The sequence below is a fragment of the Acomys minous genome (assembly GCF_964271855.1).
Source record: "Acomys minous genome assembly, chromosome: 11".
NCBI classification, from domain to species: Eukaryota; Metazoa; Chordata; class Mammalia; order Rodentia; family Muridae; genus Acomys; species Acomys minous.
In genome coordinates, this window is record NC_140492.1 from 73,735,319 (window position 1) to 73,757,618 (window position 22,300).

The window sequence follows — 22,300 nt, forward strand, 5'->3', positions numbered from 1 at the left end:
ATGTACACAATGCTCTGTCTACATGTATGCCAGCTCACCAGAAGAGGGCACCAGATCTCATTATAGATGGTTGTGAGCCACCATGTGGTTGCTGGGAACTCAGGACCTCTAGAAGAGCAGCCAGTGCTCTTAACCTCTGAGCCAGGTGGAATAGTATCTGGAATAGGCTGAACCTCTCCTAGGAGCTCAGAGAGAACTGAAAGCCAATGGTATGAACTATATTACAAACTGAAGAAGACAAACTTATCTATCTGATTATCCTGATTCACAGTGGACTTGGTGACTCTGTATATAAAACTTTTGACAATTGTAGAAAAATAAGGAATATGATGCTGCTAGTTAGTTTTTCCTAGCATCTCTGGATAAATTAACAAAGAAAAAGAATGATCTCTGTTAAAATTAATTAACCAACTTCTAGAATCTCAGAATACAGTAAAGGACAATAATGAACTCAAGGTTAAAATTGACCACCTCTAGATGTGCATTTAACAGCCTAAAGCAGTGTTTCTCAACCTGTGGCTCATGACCCTTTGGGGTATGTGTGTCAAATGACCCTTTTATCTGGGTCACATATCAGATATCATGCGTATAAGATAATTACATGACAATTCATAATGATATAAAAATTAGTTATGAAGCAGCCTCAAAATAATTTTATGAGACAGATGGTAGTAGTGCACACCTTTAGTCTCAGCACCTGAGAGGCAGAAACACTCGGATCTGAGTTCGAGGCCAGACTGCTCTACAGAGTTCCAGGACAGCCAAGGCTACACAGAGAAACTCTGTCTCAAAAAACCAAAATAAATGAATAAATAATTTTATGGTTAGGGGTCACCAACTGTTTGTAACTCCCAGCATTAGGAAGGTTGAGAAAACCTTCCTAAGTGTGCCCTGGGAAGAGAATTTTCCCTCCAGCAGCCACAGGATGCAAGCTGCTCTGTGGAAAATCACCCAAAGTCCTCATGATAATATTGACATAATTACAACTATATTAAAAGTCCCAGCCCTGAGAGCTGGCGGTTAAAGTAGGGACATTGTTTGGTAAAGAATGGGACCCTATATGTTGGAATGAAGATGCATGAAAAAACCCTAATGAGGCCAAGAACTCTGAACCCCAGACTCTTAAGAGTTTATCTCACCTGAGGAAGTAGTCTTCCACTTTCAGCAGAAGATGGTCTCTCACCCCACCCCTTCAACTGAGGAAACTAATCCTGCATTGCCTGCTACCCCAGCAGTGACTTTCTCTGAAGGAGATGCCAGGCAAGACAACACTGATGTCCCTCAAGGCCACCTCCAGGCCTCTAACCAGACCCAAGGCTGAGCTGGCTCCTGGAGGGCAGAGAGCGTGTGGTCCACAAGGAGGTGCCCTACTCTACCCAAGAGCTGCTATGTTTGCTGACTCAGTCAAGCAGCAGCCTGGGGGATGTGTGGGAATGGATCTTAAGCGTTGGGATAATGGTGAAAGGACTAGACAACTGGATCAGGGTGAGCTTACTGGTGCCGGCCCACTGAGGGAGATCTAGACTTAATATGGAAGCTGGCACAATTCAAAAAGGGGACAAAAGTTTGTTTGAATGGTTGGCTGAAGCACTGTCAAGAGGGCCTACTGAAAAAGGCTGGAGATGCCTGAGATCCCTTGGCTTAGTGTTGGTGAAAGGATTTGAAGGCTGAGGGAAATTGCAATGCTAGAGTGGGCAGTGTGTAAAACTTACTCTTCCACAATGGGACGGCCCAGAAGACATGCCCTTCACTAATCCTATAAGACGCAACAAGTGAGAGAGACAAAGCACATCTGAAGAACTCTGCTGTCACCTTTTCCTTGCTAGACCTTACTGTAAGAGAAGCTGGCGCTCAGTTGGATGAGTTAGATACAAGGGGCTTCATGGGGCACTGAAGGAGCAGGGGCCAGGTGGCAGCACTGAGAGTCACTAAAGACAAGATGATTATAAATGGGCAGTATAGACAAAGCAATGTCCTTAACGGCCTAACCCATAATAAACAGCACAGGCAAAGTCATTTTTATGGTGGCATGACTCTGGTGGACCTTTGGTACTGGCTAATCAATCAAGGTGTTTCCAGGCATAAAATAAATAAGAAGCCTACTGTATTATTGTTTGATCTGTATAAACAGAAAAACTCTCAAGCAAATGAAAGGACTGTTAGATTGGATAATGGGACAAATGGAAATCTCAGTCCATGAACCAATTTCCAGACCTGAACCAGTCTGCAGACCCAGAGCCCCTTGAATGAGGGAAGGCCAGGTTCTCCTGAGAAGGACCTTGATAAAATACTGACGTGTTTCTGTTAGCCTTTCCCCAGTCCCTTCACAGAAGGACCTACACTGGGAGAAAAGAAACAATCAGACTCTCCAGGGTCTGCTGTATACTTGTTCTAACTTGACACTTACTATGGAAGACTCTAAGAAACACTGTACCCCTTCAGTTAAAGGAGGGGCTTATGGGGCCCAGGTGACTAATGGGGTTTTGGTAAAGTCTGACTCACAGGCCCACTGGGTCCCTCATCCTGTTTGTTGTTGTTGTTGTTGTTGTTACTCCTCCTCCCCCCACCACCAACACTACTACTACTGCTGCTTCTGCTTTTGGTTTTTCGAGACAGGGTCTCTCTGTGTAGCCTTGGCTGTCCTAGACTCACTTTGTAGACCAGGCTGGCCTCGAACTCAGAGATCTGCCTGCCTCTGTGTCCGGCTGCTGGGATTAAAGGTGTGTGCACCACACCCACCTTGAGACAGATAGATATACTTAGAGGTTGTTGGCAGAATTCTCACACTGGCTCCCTGACCTGTGGAGTGAGGGCTACTATGGTTGGAAAATCTAAATAGAAGCTTCTAGAGTTGTCTCTGCCAGAAAAAATAGTGAATCAAAACCAGTATCCCATCCCTGGAGCAAGTATAGAAACCAGCACCACTATCAAGGGGTGTTCCCACCACACCGTCTTTTCTCCTATCTGCCCAGTGCAGAAGACAGACGGATGGTGGAGAATGACAGTTGACTATTGAAAACTCAATTGAGTAGTGACTCCGACTGCAGCTGCTGTACCAGGTGTGGTGTCCTGACTTGAGCAGATTAACACATACCTGGTACATGGTATGGTCCTAACCCTAACCGATCTAGCAAATGCCCTTTTCTTGGTACCTGTCCATAATAAGGACCACCAGAAGCAACTTGCTTTCAGTTGGCACGGCCAGCAGTATACCTTCACAGGTTTACTCTATTAGGATTTATTAACTCTGCCCTATATCATACTTAGAAGAGATCTTGGACACTGGGCATGATGGTGCACACCTGTAATTCCAGCACTCTGGAGGCAGAGACAGACAGATTGATGTGAGTTTGAGGCCAGCCTGGTCTACAAAGTTAGTCCAGGACAGCCAAGGTTACCCAGAGAAACCTTGTCTAGAAAAAATAAAAACAAAAACCAAAAAACCAGAAGGGATCTTGACCATCTATCTCTTCCACTAAAATCACATTGGTTCACTATTTTGAATACACTATGCTCACTGGACTAAGTGAGAAAGAGGGTTAGATGGCTAGCACATGCACATCAAGAGGATAGGAAATAAATCCACCCAAATTCAGGACCTTCTACCTCAGTGAAATTCTTAGGAGTCCAGTGGTGTGGGGCATGCAGAGATATTCCTTCCAAGGGGAAGGACAAGCTATTGCACTTGGCCCCTCCCACCACCAGGGAGCACTGCAATGTTTAGAGAGCCCATTTGGATTCTGGGTACAGCACATTCCTCACTTGGATGTGTTACTCCAGCCTATATATGAAGTGACTCAGAAAGCTACCAGCTTTGTGTGGGGCCTGGAACAGAAGCCTTTTCAATAGGTCCAGCTGCTGTTTAGGCTGCTGTACTACTGGCCCATATGACCCAGCAGACCTGATGGTATTTGAGGTGTCAGTGGCAGACAGGGGTGCTGTCTGGAGGCTTTGGCAGGCTCCTATAGGTGAGTCACTGAGGTGACCTTCGCGATTTTGGAGCAAAGCTGTACCATCATCTGCAGACAACTAATCTACCTTTGGGAGTCAGTTTTGGGGCTGATATTGGGCCTAAGTTAAAGCTGAAGGGTGACAATGGACCTCCAACTTTCCTTGTGACTTTAGCTGCCCATTATGATCCGGGTGTTATCTGACCCATCAGGCCATGAAGTAGGGCACGCACAGCAGCCATCTATTATCAGATGGAAGTGGGACACATGTGATAGGACCCAAGCAGGTTCTGAAGACACAGCAAGTCACATGAAGAAGCTGCCCAAATGCCTATGGTTTCTGTTCGTGTTACACTGCTGTCTGCTGCCAGGCATGCACCTGTGGCCTCATGAGGTGTGCCCTCATGAGGAAGAGACTGAGGAGGAGAAGACTAGGGCCTGGTTTACTGATGGTTCTGCACATTATGCAGAGCCCACCCAGAAGTAGACAGCTGCAGCATTACAGCTTCTTTCTGGGACAAACCTGAAAGACACCGGCAAAGGGAAATCTTCAGTGTGCAGAACCTCGGGCAGTAAACATGGTCATGCATTTTGTTTGGAAGGAGAAATGGCCAGATGTGGGACTGCTCACTGGTTCATGGGCTGTAGGCAATGGATTGGCTGGCTAGTCGGGGACTTGGAAGGAGCAGGATTGGAAAGTTGGCGAGAAAGCCATCTGTGGAAGAAGTATGTGGAGAGATCTCTGCAAATGGGCCAAGGATGTGAAGACACTTGTTCCCATGTAAATGCTCATCAAAAGGTGACTTCATCTGAGGAGGATTTAATAATCAAGTAGACAGGATGTCCCATTCTGTGGACAGTCAGCGTCTTTCTCCAGCCATCCTGTCAGTGCCCAATGAGCTCACAAACAAAGTGGACATAGTGGCAGAGATAAGTTAGTTATACGTGGGCTTCCACTCACCAAGGCTGACCTAGCTACAGCAGCTGCTGAGTGCCAGATATGCCAAGAGCAAAAACCAACACTGAGCCCCAGATATGGCAAATTCCCTGGGGTGAGCAGCCAGCCACCTGGTGACAGGTTGACTACACTGGCCCACTTCCTCCATGGAAAGGACAAAGCTTTGTCCTGGAGTAGATACTTACCCTGGTTATGGATTTGCCTTTTCTGCACGTGATGCTTCTAAAACCACCGTCCACGAGCTTACAGAATGCCTAATCCACAGTCATGGTATTCCACACAGTATGGCTTCTAACCGAAGACCTCACTTCACAGCCAGACAAGTTCATCAGTGAGCCCACCATCATGGCATCCACCGGTCCTACCATGCTTCATCATCCTGAGGCTGCTGGCCTGACAGGAAGATGGAATGGCACTGGGAGCAGTGGTGCACTCCTGTAATCCCAGCACTCAGGAGGCAGAGGCAGATGGCTTTCTGTGAGTTCGAGGCCAGCCTGGTCTACAAAGTGAGTCCAAGACAGCCAGGACTACACAGAGAAACCTGGTCTCAAAAAACCAATAAATAAACAAATAAACAAGCAAATGGAGAGAGGTGGGGAGGAAGGAAGGAAGGAAGGAAGGAAGGAAGGAAGGAAGAAAAAAGAAAAAGATGGTAGCAGCAGTCTGGAAAGCTGGGGCAGGTTCTCCAGAATGCAGTGTATGCTTTGAATCAGTGTCCAATACATGGTACGGGTTCTCCTACAGCCAAGATCCTTGGGTCTAGGAATCGGGGTGGAAGAGGAAATGATTCCACTCACTATCAGCCCTAGTGACCCACTAAGAAATTTTTTGCTTTCTGTTCCTGCAACCTTATATTCTGATGGCTTATTCTCCTGTCAGGAGGCACTACAAACATTCCACTGGACTGGAAGCTCAAGACTTAGCCCTGGCCACTGTGGGCATCTGAAGTCCTTAAGCCAACAGGCTAAGAAAGGAACAGCAGTGTTAGGAGGGTGACTGACCCAGATTGCCATGGGAACTTTGGATGCTTCTCCACAAAGGAGCTAAGAAAGATCATGTCTGGATGCAGGAGATCCTGTAGGGCGTCTCTTGCTGCTACTGTGTCCTGTGTTTAAAGCGACTGGGAAACTACAGCAGCCTAAACCAGGCAGGATGACAAAGGGCACAGAGCCTTCAGGAATGAAGATATAGGTCACTGCTCCAGGAACAGACAAGACCTAATTAGGTGCTTGCTGTGGTGGAGGAGACACAGAATGTGTAGTAGAGGAAGGTAGTTATAAATACCAGCTAGGGTCACATGACCAGTTGTAGAGGCAAGAGCTATAATTAACATGAGTGTTTCCACCATATTTTGTTAAATTTTTGTACAGATATCCATGGCTTTCCCCTCAGTTTCTTTATCCTATAACGTAACATAACATCAAGAGAAAATATCAATAGTTATCTAAAAGAATATCCCTCAAAGTATGGAGCCATCTATTCTAAAATGTAGAATTTGCAGTTGTACAAGGAACAGTGATACCATGTTAGGAGTCATTATGACTTGGTTATTGTTTTCACTTGGAAATTAAGTAAATCAGAAAAGATTGGAATGTGTGCTAAGTAGAGCTATGGAAAAATCCAGAAAATTACATTTGGTTCCCAAGACACATGAAATAGAATCAGATGCTGTAGATAGCAGGAAGTCACTGCAGTATATACTTTCCTCCCTGAACTGAATCTAATTATTAAGACTTTCTCCAACACCTGTCTCCTTGTCTGCAAGCATGTTTTAATAAAGGCCTAAAGTTAATAATATAATCCACTTTCACAAATTAAAGAATTTACTTGAACATATTACCCAACACTATACTTCCTAAGTTCTTAGTCTGGAATTATGATTCAAGTTGACAGCAGCTGAGCCAGGTGTGGTGACTCACTCAGGAGGCAGAGGCAGGCGGATCTCCGTGAGTTCAAGCCCTCCACTAGGTATTATTAGTAATCTGGAGATAAGTTACAATATACGAGAAAGGCTAGAGGCAGCGAATCGTGGTTGAGCACTTGGTTAGCACACAGGAGGTCCTTAGTTCAGTCCAAGGCGCTGAAGAGAGGAAGGGAGGAAGGGTGTGTTTGTAATGCGGGCAGGACTATACCTTAAAAATAAACAAGCCAATAAGTGGTGGCGCACGCCTTTAATCCCAGCACTCAGGAGGTAGAGGCAGGCGGTTCGCTGTGAGTCTGAGGCCAGCCTGGTCTACAAAGTTAGTCTAGGACAGCCAGAGCTACAAAGAGAAACCCTGTCTTGAAAAACAAACAAAACAAAAGTTGACGGTACCTGCCAGCATGTACTAGGAAGTCCATGCTTCAGAGTCGGGCACTCTCATCTCTGTGTGTGACATTATTTCATACCTGTGGGTAGCCACTTGCCATGCTGCACATATCAGGGCTAAGGACAACTCTGTGCAGCTGCTGCTCTCCTTCCACAGGTGCAGACTGCGAGCACTGCAACTCACTAAGGTGTCAAGTGCAGGCCTTCACTACATTTTGTAAACTCCATTCAGCTTGGCAATTAACCTTACACTTATTGTATCACACCAGCTTTTTATTTCCTCTATCCTAAAGAAGACACTCTTTCAATTTCAGTACGTATCCTTAACTAATTATAGTACCTTTTCATTTTCAAAGTTCAGAGCAAATTACCTCATTAAGAAATCTATACAGAAAAAAAAAAAAAGAATCTATACAGTCACCTCACACTGAAAAAACTAAATCAACCCTCAATTATTTCTGGAACATATCTTAGAAATAAACTGGGCAGTGAATTATCTTGTAAAGTCTCTAGATGCTTTTTCCACTCACACTTAATATCATTTGATATAATGTGATATGATATGATACTCATTAGAGGAAATTAAAGCAACTTATAAAATAATGCATTTACTTGAAAAAGAGAACACTTGGTGATCAGTGTCTTTCTTTCTATTTTTTTATTTTTATTTTTCCCCCTTCAAGACAGGGTTTCTCTGCATAGCCTTGGCTGTCCTGGACAGGCTTTGTAGAACAGGCTGGCCTCGAACTCACATCAATCTGCCTGCCTCTGCCTCCCAGAGTGCTAACGTTAAAGGCCCTCGCCCCGGGGCCCTGCGCCCCACCCCCGCGTCTTTCTTTAAATATTTTCTTTTTTTTTTTTTAAGACAGGGTCTTGCTATAGCAAGCCCAGTTTGGCTTGGAACTCTTCCAGGATTAGGGAGGTAGGGATGTGCATCTCGTTCATCAAGATCTACTTATGTTTCTTTAAAGTATATGATAAACCACTAGACTTAATTTTGTTTGTTTGTTTGTTTTTTCAAGACTGGGTTTCTTCCTGTAGCCCTGGCTGTCCTCGAACTCACAGCGATCTGCCTGCCTCTGCATCCAGAGTGCTGGGATTGAAGGCGTGCGCCACCACGCCCGGCCCTAGACTTAATTTATAAAAATCTAAAACTGAATTAACGCAGAATTAAGGTAAATACACTTCTTACCCTGGCAGAGGGACAGTAATGATATACATTTCTTCAAATATATCCCCAATCTCTTTTCTTTCTAATTCCAGTATTTAAAGGGGAGAGGGGTGCTATGGCATCAGATTCTGAGATTTCTACATTTTCAGTTCATTTTAACGATTATTCCAAAGGCTGAAGGCCAGTTCTTAACCTGCAGTTAGTTGAGAGATGCAGAGGTTCGAAAAACCTTAAATAGTGACTAACATTTCATGAATTTTTGAGGAAGGAGGAGAGGGTCATGACAATCTTCAGAATCTCAAGGAAGTTTATATATTTTTCAACGTCATTAAAAAGAATTCTGCATTAGTCAACTAAAGTGACAAACTGTAAGAGTGCGTGTGTGTGTGGGGGGGGTTGCATTTGAACAAGGAAAGCACCGCTAAATATCTAAAGCAAATGCATCCTTTCATCCAATGACCCAGATCCTGACATCGGCTTTCCAGTGCGAAATGTCTTCTGGTTTAGAATGCGGAAAGGACGTTCAATTCCCACTCCCCACCCCCAAGAGTCAACCTTTGACCGACCCTCCGCATCGAGTCAGGTTCCGAGCCCGAGGAGGGCAGGAAATCGCGTACCTGGGCGCTGGTTCGATTAAGGTGGTAGTATCCAGGTAGTGGATCTTGTAGAACTCCAGCAAGGCCGGCAAATGATCAAACTCCTGGTCCCCGATCTTGAAGCGGCGGTTGGGTAGGGAGTTGATGATGTAGTGCGAGACGCGCGAGTTCTCGGACACGGACAGTACATAGTCCCCGGGGCAGGTAGAGGAGTCCCGGACTAGGAACATGCCATGGCGCTGGCCCTGGAGACGGGTCTGCGCCTCCTGGCGAGACACTGGTCCCATGTACCAGGCGGAGCGGTCTGAAGAATCAAACCTGGCGGAGGACATGGTGTCGGGCCCGGGGAATGGGCGGCGTCTGCTGCTCTTCGCCTGCTCGCGAAGCCTTTAACCGCGGTCGGCTCTGGGGTCGAGGAAGGGCCTCTCGGAACACTCGGAGGAGCAATCAGAGGGCTTGGTCAGGACCTTCCTCTCGGCTCCGGGCCCCGCAGCATCCTCCACCACCGCCCGCCGGCCCGGGAACACTGGGCGAAGCGCCGGCGGGGTCGAGGTGGGCGAAGCGGAGGCAGTAGCGGAGGCCGCCTCGGGCTTCTCAGCCGCCCGGCGTCCAGGGGCGGCTCCGGTGACTTCTGTCCTGGAACCCGCCGGCTCCGCGGCCTCAAGAGCCTGCACCGACCCTCGCCGTCACGGGAAGCACCGTGCTCCGAGAGGAGTCGCGCCTCCCGGGCCGTTCTGCCCAGCCCGTTCCCAATAGCCACAGCAACAAAATGGCGGACGCTGGAGAAGCGGCCGGGCACCTCCCCCTTGGTCCAGCGCACTCCGTCTGCGCACGCGCGGAGCCGGGCGCTGCCCCCACCGCGGGGGCCCTTCCTTTGACGTCTCTCGGCGCAGCCAATCAGGAGTGCGCTCGCGAGGGTCCCGGCGTGAGCCGCTCCTGCTGGCTCCCGCGTTCCGGGACGAGGCAGTGGGTCAGGCCCTTCCTGGGCCGCAAAGCAATAACCTGGAGGCTGTAACTCAATGGCCGCTGCCGCCACTGTCCGGCCTCCGGGACATGGCAGGAAAACAGCCGGAGCCGAGAGGGAACAGCGTCTTGAAAACCTGTTTCTGGGAACAAAGCGTAGCGTGGTGGCTGAATGCCTGGCCAAGGAGGCGTGGCCCTCAGGTGATTGCAAGCCAGAGGGCCCTGCCTGATAGATAAATCTGGTGGCTCGGGAAGGGCATGACCTAAGGTGGTGAGGTGACCAGCAAGCAGGTTACTGAATAACGCCTGTCTTAGGTGATCCGACTTGGCACCCGTGGAATGGAGGTGAAGTTCGGTTTGACGAGCTTTAGGAAGATTACAAGCTGATGACAAGCCTGCCCTGCCATTCCACGTTACTCAGTTGCAGCCATGCCTTCCCAACGTATTCTTTTTTCCTCCACCCGCACTAGGATCTCATTTTCAACTTTCTTTTTCTTTCTTTCGTTCTTTCTTTCCTTCCTTCCTTTTTTTTTTTTGTTTGTTTTTTGAGACAAGGTTTCTCTGTGTAGCCTTGGCTGTCCTGGAGTCACTTTGTAGACCAGGCTGGCCTCGAACTCACAGAGATCCGCCTGCCTCTGCCTCCTGAGTGCTGGGATTACCGGCATGCGCCACCACGCCCGGCTTCTCCTTTTTTTTTTTTTTTTTTTTTAAGACAGGATTTCTCTGTGTAGCCCTGGCTGTCCTGGAACTAGTTCTGTAGACCAGGCTGGCCACGACCTCATATCAACCCGCCTCTGCCTTCCGTTGTTGTGGGGTTAAAGGCATAAGCCACCACCAACAGGCTAGGATCAAATTTTAGTACAACAGGGATACTTACTTACTTTCGTTTTGCCTGCTTTAATACCACAGCTAGTCTCGAATGAATGCTCAGCCAGCTGTCACATGAGAGACTGTTGTGGAAATACACCAAGACACTGATGCCGAGTTAGTGGTCATAACAGTCCCAAATTAGATGAACAAGAAGGCATGTCTCAAGCCGTTGGTGGTGGCACACACCAGTAATCCCAGCACCAAAGAAATGGAGGCAGGAAGATCATGAGTTCAAGGCCAGCTGAAGCTCTATGAGACCCAACCTAAAATGGGGAGGAAACTAGGGAAGGGCTCAAAAGTGAGAAAGACAGGAAAAACAAACCCTGCTTCGATCCCTGTCACTGATATTCCATTCTGGCCATTTGTTTTTCCCATGTTCTGCAAATCTTAGATTGTAGAGTGGGAATGGGGGATTTCATCTCAGTGGTTAAAAAAAGTGGAGGGGGGCACAGATGATGTCATGGTGTGTCTTTTTGTAACTCAGAATAAGTTCATTTTTGCCTTTCCCAAAGATGCTTTCCTGGGGTCAGGAGGATGGCTCAGGGAAAGCTCTTGGCAGCCAGGCAAGCCTAAGCACCTGATTTGGATTCCTGGGTGTGAGGATGTAAGAAGAATCAACTTAAGAGTGATGTCCTCTGGCTTCTGTGTAGGGTGGTGGTACACGTGTCTGCACTCGCACATATACACATACACAAAAATAAAAAAGATGCTTTCCTGTTGTTTTAGTCTCAAGTGAAATTTGTACAGTTCAGATTTTGAATTTGACTGAGTTCAATTTATGGTTCAAATCAGCTGACTGGAGGGGCTACTCAGGCAGACGGTCCCTTCCTTACCACGAGACCTCCATCACTTAACCTCCTGAGTAATGCGCTATCATCCGCCTATAATCCCAGATCTTGGGCAGAGGCAGGAGGAGTCACTTAGTTCAAGTTAGAGGCCAGCCAGGATTGCATAAAAGTAGCCTGTTGCGAGCTTGGCATGGTGGCGCACGCCTTTAATCCCAGCACTAGGGAGGTAGAGGCAGGTGGATCACTGTGAGTTCCAAGCCAGCCTGGTCTACAAAGCAAGTCTAGGACAGCCAAGGCTAACACAGAGAGACCCTGTCTCGAAAAAAAACCAAAACAAACCAAACAAAACAAACCAAAAAGTACCCTGTTGCAAGAAAACCAGCCAGGCACATGCCTTTAATCCCAGCACTCAGAAGGCAGAGGCAGGTGGATCACAGTGAGTTTGAGGCCAGCCTGGTCTACAGAGTAAGTTCTAGGACACTCAAGGTTACACAGAAAAATCCTTTCTTGAAAAACAACAACAACAAAACAAAACAGAAAGAAGTGGAAAACCAACACAGGCCTTTATCTCAGCTAGTCCAAAGCTTGAGCCAGCCTAGGCAACATCATGTTTTTCAGACACAGTTTCTCACTGGCTCATGAAGCAGACTAGTCTGGTGAAGGAGTAAAGCACAGAGATCCAACTGTCTCTGCCTCCCAACATTGAGATCACAGATATACCAACACACCTAGGTGGGTTTGTGTGTGTGTGTGTGTGTGTGTGTGTGTGTGTGTGTGTGTGTGTGTGTGTGTGAATTCTGAAGATTAAATTCAAGTTCTCAAGTTTGCTAAGCAAGCATCTTAGTCCAGTCCTGTTTTTCTTGTTGTTTGTTGGGTTGTTGTTGTTTGTTGTTGTTTTTGGGGGGAGGTGGTTGTTTTGGTTTTTTGAGACGGGTTTTTCTGTGAAGCACTGGATGTCCTAGAACTTACTCTATAGAGCAGGCTTCCCTCGAACTCACAGTGATCCACCTCCCTAGTGCTGGGATTAAAGGTGTGTGCCACCGCTGCCCAGCTGTTTTGTTTGTTTGCTTTTTAGACAGAGTACCACTATGTGGTCCTTGGCTGTCCTAGAACACAGAAAGAGCTACCTGCCTCTACTGCCCAACTTCTGGGTTAAAAGGTAAGCCACTGTAGTTCCCTGCCTGGCAGCAGCGGGTCTGGGCCCCATGTCCAGCAGGTCAAACGAGAAAGGATGGACCTTGAGATTAGAGGTCGGGTTACTCGCTCAGGGGTAGCTAGAGTGCTCTGGGAGTGAGGCTTGTGGCTTGGGCACAAAGCCAGGTTCCCAGCCTCTCTGGGGGAGGTGGGAAATGAGTTCCCCTCACCGAGTGTTACAGTTAGCTCTTTTTAGAACGAGACTGCAAGTCTCAAAAGGCAGTGGAACTCCATACATGTACCAGTTCCTCCTGCTGAGGTCACACCATAGAAAGCGGACAAATGCCCGAAACAAATGCCAGTATGAGAAGGCAATGGAAACCAGGTGTTCCAAAGGCCTGCGATAGTACTGCAGTGTTACAGCTATCTGGTCTGTCTATCATGCCAGCCAGCCAGGGGAAGCGGGAGAATGTCTGAAACCCAGTGGCAGACAGGGGGAGATGCAGGCCTGGCAGTGCTTCACAGGGAGTCAGCACCAGCTATGGGCAGTGGTTGAGCAGGCCCCAGCAGCTGTGCCTGATCACTGGGCATCCAGAGCGGTTTGCCCTGGTCATGCCACCATGACTCAGACAGTCATGGTGGAGGAATGGTGAGCAAGAGAGCGTGAGCTCCAGCCCCAGCATGTGCGAGCACACACACGCATACACACACACACACACACACACACACACACACACGTAAGCCAGCCGGCCTTTATTTATTTTCTTTTTTTTTTTTTAAGATTTATTTATTTATTGGGGCTGGAGGGATGGCTCAGAGGGTAAGAGCACTGACTGCTCTTCCAAAGGTCCTGAGTTCAATTCCCAGCAACCACACGGTAGCTCCCAACCATCCAAAATGAGATCTGGTGCCCTCTTCTGGAGTACAGGCCTACATGCAGGCAGAACATTGTATACATAACAAATAAATCTTTTTTAAAAATTATTTATTTATTATGTATACAGTATTCTGCCTGCCTGTACACCTGTACACCAGAAGAGGACACCAGATCTCATCATAGATGCTTGTGAGCCACCATGTGGTTTCTGGGAATTGAACTCAGGACCTCTGGAAGAGCAGCTAGTGCTCTTGACCTCTGAGCTACCTCTCCAGCCCTATTTTCTTTTTTTAATGTGGTTCTTTTTTTTTTTTAAACACATTTTTATTGAAAAATAAAATCATTCATATTACATCTCATTTGCTATCCCATCCCCTGCATCCTCCCATTCCTCCCTCCCTCCTGCTTTCACCCCATTCCCCTTCCCTATGACTGAAGGGGACCTCCTCCCCTTGAATATGATGCTAGGGTATCAGGTCTTTTCTTGGTAGTCTGCTATCTTTCCTCTGAGTGCCATTGGGCCTCTCCAACAAGGGGACATGGCCAAATATGGGGCACCAGAGTTCGTGTGAAAGTCACTCCCCGGTCTCCACTTAACTGTGGAGAATGTTCTGTCCCTTGGCTAGATCTGGGTAGGGGTTTGATGATGACTGCACATATTGTCCTTGGTTGGTGCCTTAGATCGAGCAGAACTCCTGGTCCCAGATCCGCCCATCATAGTGTTCTTCTTGTAGGTTTCTAGGACCCTGTGGATCCATCTATTTCCCTATCTCCTATATTTTTCTCACCTAGAGTCCCAATAGGATGTCCTCCCCTCTGTCCCACTTTCCTGGTAGGTGAAGACTTTCATGGGACATGCCCCTTGGCTAGTTAGTGTCCAGTTATAAGTGAGTATATACCATTTGAGGAGTTTTGAGGGTGAATGTGTCTGACCTGATAGGGCTAAAGATGCCGGGATACTTAATCTACATACAGTGGTACAGTGCCTCAGTAACAGGGGGTCCTATCACAGGAGGAGAAAACAGCACTTGATTATCCTATGTAGAAGGGGATGACTTCTAGGTGCAATTAAGGGCCATTTGCTGGAATCTCAGCAGGGGTGCAGTACTTCTAGGAATTCCCTGTGCTTCTTAAAGTTCCTTATCTGGAACTAACAGGAAAGGGTTAGGCCTGTATTTTTCTTTTAGGACTATGTGACACCCATTACAAATTCTGAGGTTACTAGATCAGGTGGAATGAGGACCCCCAGCTCAGAAAGGGAGTCTGTCTAATGGACCCAGCATGAAATGAGTGTCTGGAGAAGTCAGACTTTGACCTTATCCAGCAGGTTCCCAGGCCACCACACCCAGCTGTCAGCATAGTCTTCTCCTCCTCCTCCTCCTGCTCCCTCCTCCTGCTCCCTCTTCCTCCTCCTCCTCCTCGTTCCCCCTCTTCTTTTCTTCTCCTTTTTTTTCCTGCTCCTCCTTCTTTTCTTTTCAATAATCCATTGAGTTCAATTAGTGCTGCTCATGTGCTCATTTGTGTGGGAATCCATTAGATCACACACCCAAAGAAAATTTACTCTCAGCCGGGTGTGGTGGCGCACGCCTTTAATCCCCAGCACTTGGGAGGCAGAGGCAGGCGGATCGCTCTGAGTTCGAGGCCAGCCTGGTCTACAAAGTGAGTCTAGGATAGCCAAGGCTACACAGAGAGACCCTGTCTCGAAAAAAAAAAAAAGAAAGAAAAGAAAAGAAAAAGAAAATTTACTCTCCCTCCACCAACAAGCATCAGCTGCAATAGCCTCTCCGTCAGGGGAGAGCCCCTCCCCCACCTGTACATTTTGATGGGCTTGATCTTGTTCAGATAACCAACTGTGGGCTCATGAGTGCTACTGCCATGTCATGTCTAGAATACAGTATTTCATAGCCCTTTCCCCTTATTTTTAAAAAGGATTTATTTATATATTATGTATACAGAGTTCTGCCGGCATGTACACCAGGATGCCAAAAGAGGGCATCAGATATCATTATAGGTGGTTGTGAGCCACTATATGGTTGATGGGCATTGAACTTAGGACTTCTGGGTGAGTGCTCTTAACCTCTGAGGCAACTCTCTAGCCCTCTTCCCTTATTTTTTTTTTCTGGAAACATCTTTGATAATTTATTGTGTACAGTGTTGTTAATGAATTGCTAAAAACACGAACCAGGATCTTAGATACAGACTTCTTTCCTGAAAGGAAAAAAAAAAAAAAAGCAGGAGTTTGGAAAAGATCTTTTCTCATGTGAAAATTATTTATAATATTCTGTCATGCTTTGTCTTTCTTATGAAGTTATGCACATTTTATTTATTTATTTTGTTTTTTTTTTGTTTTTTTTAATAATAACACATTTTTATTGAAAATTAAAAATAATTCCTATTACATCTCATTTTCTATCTCATCCCATGCATCCTCCCATTCCTCCCTCCCTCCCACTTTCACCCCAATCCCCCTTCCCTATGACGGTGGCTGTGGGGGACCTCATCCCCCTGAATATGGTGCTAGGGTATCAAGTCTTTTCTTGGTAGTCCGCTATCCTTCCTCCAAGTGCCATTGGGCCTCCCCAACAAAGGGACATGGCCAAATATGGGGCACCAGAGATCCTGTGAAAGTCAGTCCCCAGTCTCCACTTAGCTGTGGAGAGTGTTCTGTCCCTTGGCTAGATCTGGGTAGGGGTTTGATGATGACTGCCCGTTTTGTCCATAGTTGGTGCCTTAGATCAAGCAGAATCCCTGGGCTCAGATCTAGCCATCATAATGTTCTTCTTGTAGGTTTCTTGGACCCTCTGGGTCCCCCTACTTGCCTATCCCCTATATTTTTCTCACCTAGAGTCTCAATAGGATGTCCTCACCTCTATCCCCGTTTCCTGGTAGGTGCAGACTTTCATGGGACCTGTCCCTTGGGCTAGTGTCCGGTAATAAGTGAGTATATACCATTTGACTCTTTCTGCTTCTGGGTTAGCTCACTCATTATGATCATTTCTAGTTCAATCCATTTGTCCACAAATTTTGGAAAATCCTTGTTTTTAATAGCTGAGTAGTATTCCATAGTGTATATGTACCACAGTTTCTTTATCCATTCTTCTACTGAGGGGCACTTAGGCTGTTTCCATGTTCTGGCGATTATGAATAAGGCTGCTATGAACATGGTTGAGCAAATTTTCTTGTTGTGTGCTGGAGCATCTTCTGGGTATACTCCTAGGAGTGGAATAGCTGGGTCTTGAGGAAGCCCTATTCCCATTTTTTCTGAGATAGCACCAGATAGATTTCCAAAGTGGCTGTACTAGTTTGCATTCCCACCAGCAATGAAGGAGTGTTCCTCTCTCTCCACATCCTCGCCAGCATGTGTTGTCACTTGAATGTTTGATTTTAGCCATTCTGATGGGTGTAAGATGGAATCTCAGAGTTGTTTTGATTTGCATTTCTCTGATGACTAGAGATGTTGAGCATTTCTTTAAGTGTGTCTCAGCCATTTGATATTCCTCTGTTGAGAATTCTCTGTTTAATTCTGAGCCCCATTTCTCAATTGGGTTATTTGGTTTGGTGGCATTTAATTTCTTGAGTTCTTTATAAAGTTTGGATATTAGACCTTTGTCAGATGCAGGGTTGGTGAAGATCTTTTCCCAGTTTGTAGGCTGTCGCTTTGTTCTTTTGACAGTGTCTCCTGCCTTACAGAAGCTTCTCAGCCTCATGAGGTCCCATTTATTAATTGTTGACCTTAAGGCCTGGGCTGTTGGTGTTCTGTTCAGGAAGTTGTCTCCTGTGCCGATGTGTTCCAGGCTCTTCCCCACTTTTTCTTCTAACTGATTTAGTGTCTCTGGTTTTATATTGAGGTCTTTAATCCATTTGGACTCTTCCCTTATTTTTTAAAGATTAATTTATTATTTATACAGTATTCTGCCTGCATGTATGCCTACATGGCAGAAGAGGGCACCAAATTTCATTATAGATGGTTGTGAGCCACCATGTGGTTGCTGGGAATTGAACTCAGATCCTCCAGAAGAGCAGCCAGTGCTCTTAACCTCTGACTCATCTCTCCAGCCCCCCTTATTTAATTTAAAAAAAAAAATATATATTGTATTGGCATAATACTGCATGTCTTTAATCCCAGCACTCAGGAGGCGGTGGCACTTGGAGTTTTATGAGTCTGAGGTCAGTCTGGTCTACATGGAGAGTTAGAGGCTAACCTAGGCTATGCAGTAAGACCTTGTCTAAAACAACAGCAAAGATTTACTTTGAAATGTGTATCTGTATATGTGTGGTGTGTGTGTGTGTGTGTGTGTGTGTGTGTGTGTGTGTGTGTGTATGTGTGTACTGAACCCACGTCCTCTGCAAGAGCAGCAAGTGCTCTGAATTTGAGCCATCTCTCCAACTCCTAGCTCTTATCTTTCTCTCTTTTTTCTTTTCTTTTTTGGTTTTGTTTTTTTGAGACAGGGTCTCTCTGTGTAACCTTGGCTGTCCTGTACTCACTTTGTAGACCAGGTTGGCCTCGAACTCACAGTGATCCACCTGCCTCTGCCTCCCAAGTGCTGAGATTAAAGGCCTGCGCCACCACCACCAGGCCTTTTTTCTGCTTCCTCTTCCTTAATGGTTCCTGAGCCTTGGAGGTTGAATGTTCATAGTTACTTATTATCAGCACTTTGACTAGTTATGAGTCTCTATATAAACAGTTGTCCACTGCAAAAATAAAATAATATAAATAGGGGGCTGGAGAGATGGCTCAGCGGTTAAGAGCACTGACTGCTCTTCCAGAGGACCCTGGTTCAATTGCTGGCACCCACATGGCAGCTCACAACTGTCTGTAACTCCAAGATCTGACACCCACAGACATACATGCAGGCAAAAAACCAATGCACATAAAATAAAAATAAATAAATTATTTAAAAATAAATAAAAGCTTTTCTGACCAAGCTTTATAGCTACATAAGTCTGTGGGTACTACTGTAGACATGTATATGAGTCTATATAAGTGTATGGCACACGTACCACAGTGGTGATAGCACATGCCTTTAATCCAGGGAGGCATCCTGGTCTAGAGTGAGTCCAGGACAGCCAGGGATACATACACAGACAAACCGTGTCTCAAAAATCTAAAAAGAAAGAAAGAAAAGAAAAAAACAAAACAAAACAAAGTCTCTTTCCAGATGACTCTCGGTTGTGCCAAGATGAAAAACTAACCGTCACACTTGGGTTTTGTTTTATTTATTTATACATTTATTTTTTTTTTCCCAAGACAGGGTTTCTCTGTGTAGCCTTGGCTGTCCTGGAATCACTTTGTAGACCAGGCTGGCCTCGAACTCACAGTGATCTACCTGCCTCTGCTTCCTGAGTGCTGGGATTAAGGGTGTGCACCACCTGGCTTGTTTGGTTTTTGTTTGTTTGTTTGTTTCTTTCTTTCTTTCTTATAATGTTGCTTTGAAATTTGCACATCTGGTGTTATTTCTGTCAGCCATGGCTATTCCCTTTTGTAAGGCTCCTCCAATGTTTTCTTTTGTTTTTGAGACAGTCTTACTACATAGCCCTGGCTACCCTGTATGTAAATACACCAGGCCAGCCTCAAACTCCTGTCCCAAATGCTGGCATTATAGGTAGGTGCTACCAACCAGCAAAGCTTTCCCTGATCTTTTTGGTTTGGGGTTTTTGTTTGTTTGTTTGTTTGTTTGTTTTATTTTGTTGGTTTTTTGGGACAGGGTTTCTTTGTGTAGCCTTTGCTGTTCTGAAACTAGTTCTGTAGACCAGGCTGGCCTTGAACTCAACAGAGGTCCACTTCCTCCTGTCTGCCAATGCCTGCTGAGTGCTGGGATTAAAGGTGGGCCCCACCACCACCCAGCAAAACTCCGCTATTTTGATTGACAATTTCCAAAATTAATTTTGTTACTGTGGCATGGTCTTACTGTGACAGAAAGACTAGAACAATACAGGAAGGAAGTTTTATGACTGACTTTGTCTGTACTCTCATCTCTAGCAGGGAAAAATCTTTTAATGATTTAGAAAGCATACAGGACACACAACCCCAACCCACGTTTCCAAATACAGAACGAAGACCTCAAGTGCTGCCATAAAATCATGAATGTAGTTTTTCCCCCGCTCAGTTCCACCTTTTTATACCATTACCACCATAAGGCGGTTGGTTCCTTTGTAAATTTTTCTCGTGGGACTGAGGACTTGGTGTTACACAGCTGTTCTCTTTTGGAGGGAGGAGGCGAGCCAGAAGCTCACAAGACTTAGTAAGTAAAGGAAACATTCGGGCTCAGAAAATAAATGAGACTTGTAAGGCTTAGGAGCTTCCTGAGTTTTACAAGCCACCCCTCCCTAAGGATGTAGCAGTGGTCAGCCATTTCTAAGGAGAAGACTCAGCATCTGGGGAGCTGCTAGAACTTGGGTAGGGAGCTCTTAAGATATGGCTCAGGAGAGTTGTCAGCTGCACTGGGGTGGGATTTTTTTCGTCGATGCGGCTGCCTTTGAAGTGTCCATGCTTCCCTAAGTCACCCCAAGACCCACACCACACACAACCCCAATAAACTCCGCCGTACTGAGCTGCACCTGGTGAGATTATCTTCGGCCTGTTGTCAGTGCATTAACTGAGATGGACAGACATACAGACATTAGTTTACATCTCCACGGGAAAAGTCACAACGCCTAGTGTATGACTAGGTCCCTATGCATCCAAGGTCTTTCCACTCAACTCCTAGCACCAAACCCACTTGAGAAGCAGTGATGGCTGAGGTCAGGATCTAACCCCTTCCAACAACCAGGCCAGTCTGCACCTGCAATGGCAGTGACTCAGGTTCATCACGGAGTCAGGACCCAGCCACCTTCAGCCGCCACAGTCTGTGGTGGAAAACATGAATACCAACTCCAAGTGGTAGTTGGAGTAAAAGTGTCCGTTACTTCTCAGAACATGTCCGGGAAAGGCCTGCTCAGTGGCCCACAGTGTACACACAGCTCCTGGGGCTGCCTCGGTGGCATTTTCATCACTCTAACTTCCTTAGAATGTTGACTTTATTCTGCAAAGTTACGGAGAAGTGAGAAAAAGGGTCCCATCATCCCCGGCCTCACATCCAATCATGACGATGCTTGCTCAAAGAGCTGTATTTTTAAAAAATATATTTTATTAATTTATTCATATTACATCTCAATTGTTATCCCTTCCCTTGTATCTTCCCATTCCTCCCTCCCATCCTCATGCAATTTTTAAATTTTTATTTATTATGTGTACGGTAGTCTGCCTGTATGTGTGCCTTCCGCCAGAAGAGGGCACCATATCTCATTATAGATGGTTGTGAGCCACCATGTGGTTGCTGGGAATTGAACTCAGGACCTTTGGAAGCACAGACAGCGCTCTTAACCTCTGAGCTATCTCTCCAGCCCCATTGTATTTTTTTTAATTGAATGCCCCCGCTCCCCCATCATCTCAGTGTTATCAAACCCAGGACTTGTTTGTGGTCGGCCCATGCTTTAGCATGGAGCTACATCCATAGTTGTGTAGGTTTTTGTGTTTTGTTTTGTTTTTGAACAATGTATCAGGGATTTAGGTGCTCTGTTCTGCCTTGTCTAGTCGGGCCTACTGCTCAGTCTAGGAAAAGAATAGGCACTAAGGAATCTTCTAGAAGGGGTTGGTGTTATCATGAATGATTTTTAATGCTAAAAATGGAACCCGGCACCTTGTGCGTGCTACGAAAGTGGTTTAGCTCAGCGTTACAACCCAGCTCAGTCTGCTCTGTTGGCGTTCTTTAGATGTGGCCTCACTATGTAGCGGTGTCAGCTAGTTTTATGTCAACTTGATACAGGCTGGTGTCACCAGAGAGGAGGGAGCCTCAATTAAGAAAATGCGTCCTGGGCTGGAGAGAAAGCTCAGCCGTTAAAGGCTAGGCTCACAAGCAAAAATATAAGAAAATGCCTCTATAAGATCAGGCTGTAGGCAAGCCTACAGGGCATTTTCTTAATTAGTGATTGAGGCAGGAGGGCCCAGCACATTGTGGGCGGAGCCATCCCTGGCATGAGAGCAAGCAAGCGGGCAGCACACTGCCCTCCCTTCTGCCTCAGCTCCTGCCTCCAGGTTCCAGCCCTGCTGCAGTTCCTATCCTGACTTCTGTCTACTCACCCAACCGGCGGGGTTTGACTAAAACTCGGGAGGAAGGTCACTTGTTGAAAATGCAAGACACAAAGAAGGATTGATCAAACTCGCAAACTTTATTAGTCAGGCGGCAGCTTTTATAATTCAGAAGGCAGGGAAGCATATTGCTATAGCAACGCAGCTGCAGGCTTTTCTCAAAACACAGGGAATTCCAGGCAGGGTCATAATGTCCTGCCACACAGGACATTTGTCTTCAACTAGCTTTAGTCTAACTGCTGACTCATAACAGGGTCACTCCATCCCTATCTGTCTTTAGTCTAACTGCTGACTCACAACAGGGTCAGCCAGTTTCTGGTGAAAGGTAAGCTCTGGGAAAGACAGAGACTTAAAGGTGCAGACTTGGACAAGATGGCTGAACATTGGCCATATGGCCTATTGGCCCCAACAGCCTACAAGGCAGAAGTGTAAGCCAAGTAAGCCCTCACCTCCACAACTTGCTCTGGCCATAGTTTTTCACCATAGCAACTAACACCCAAACACTGTAGCCCAAGGCAGCCTCAAACTTGCAGTGCGGCCTCAAACTTGCAGTGCTG

The 22,300-nt window shown here is 46.3% G+C and overlaps 1 protein-coding gene across 1 annotated transcript in view; it reads right to left on the reverse strand.

Annotated features, from left to right (window-relative positions):
* The window catches only part of CRKL (CRK like proto-oncogene, adaptor protein), a 38,927-nt gene extending 29,162 nt beyond the window's left edge, over nucleotides 1-9,765 (reverse strand). The window contains exon 1 of the mRNA XM_084800959.1: nucleotides 9,005-9,765. Coding sequence (XP_084657085.1) covers nucleotides 9,005-9,315 — 311 coding nt within the window. The 5' untranslated portion in view covers nucleotides 9,316-9,765. The remainder of the gene's footprint in view (nucleotides 1-9,004) is intronic.
* Between the last annotated feature and the right edge of the window lie 12,535 nt (nucleotides 9,766-22,300).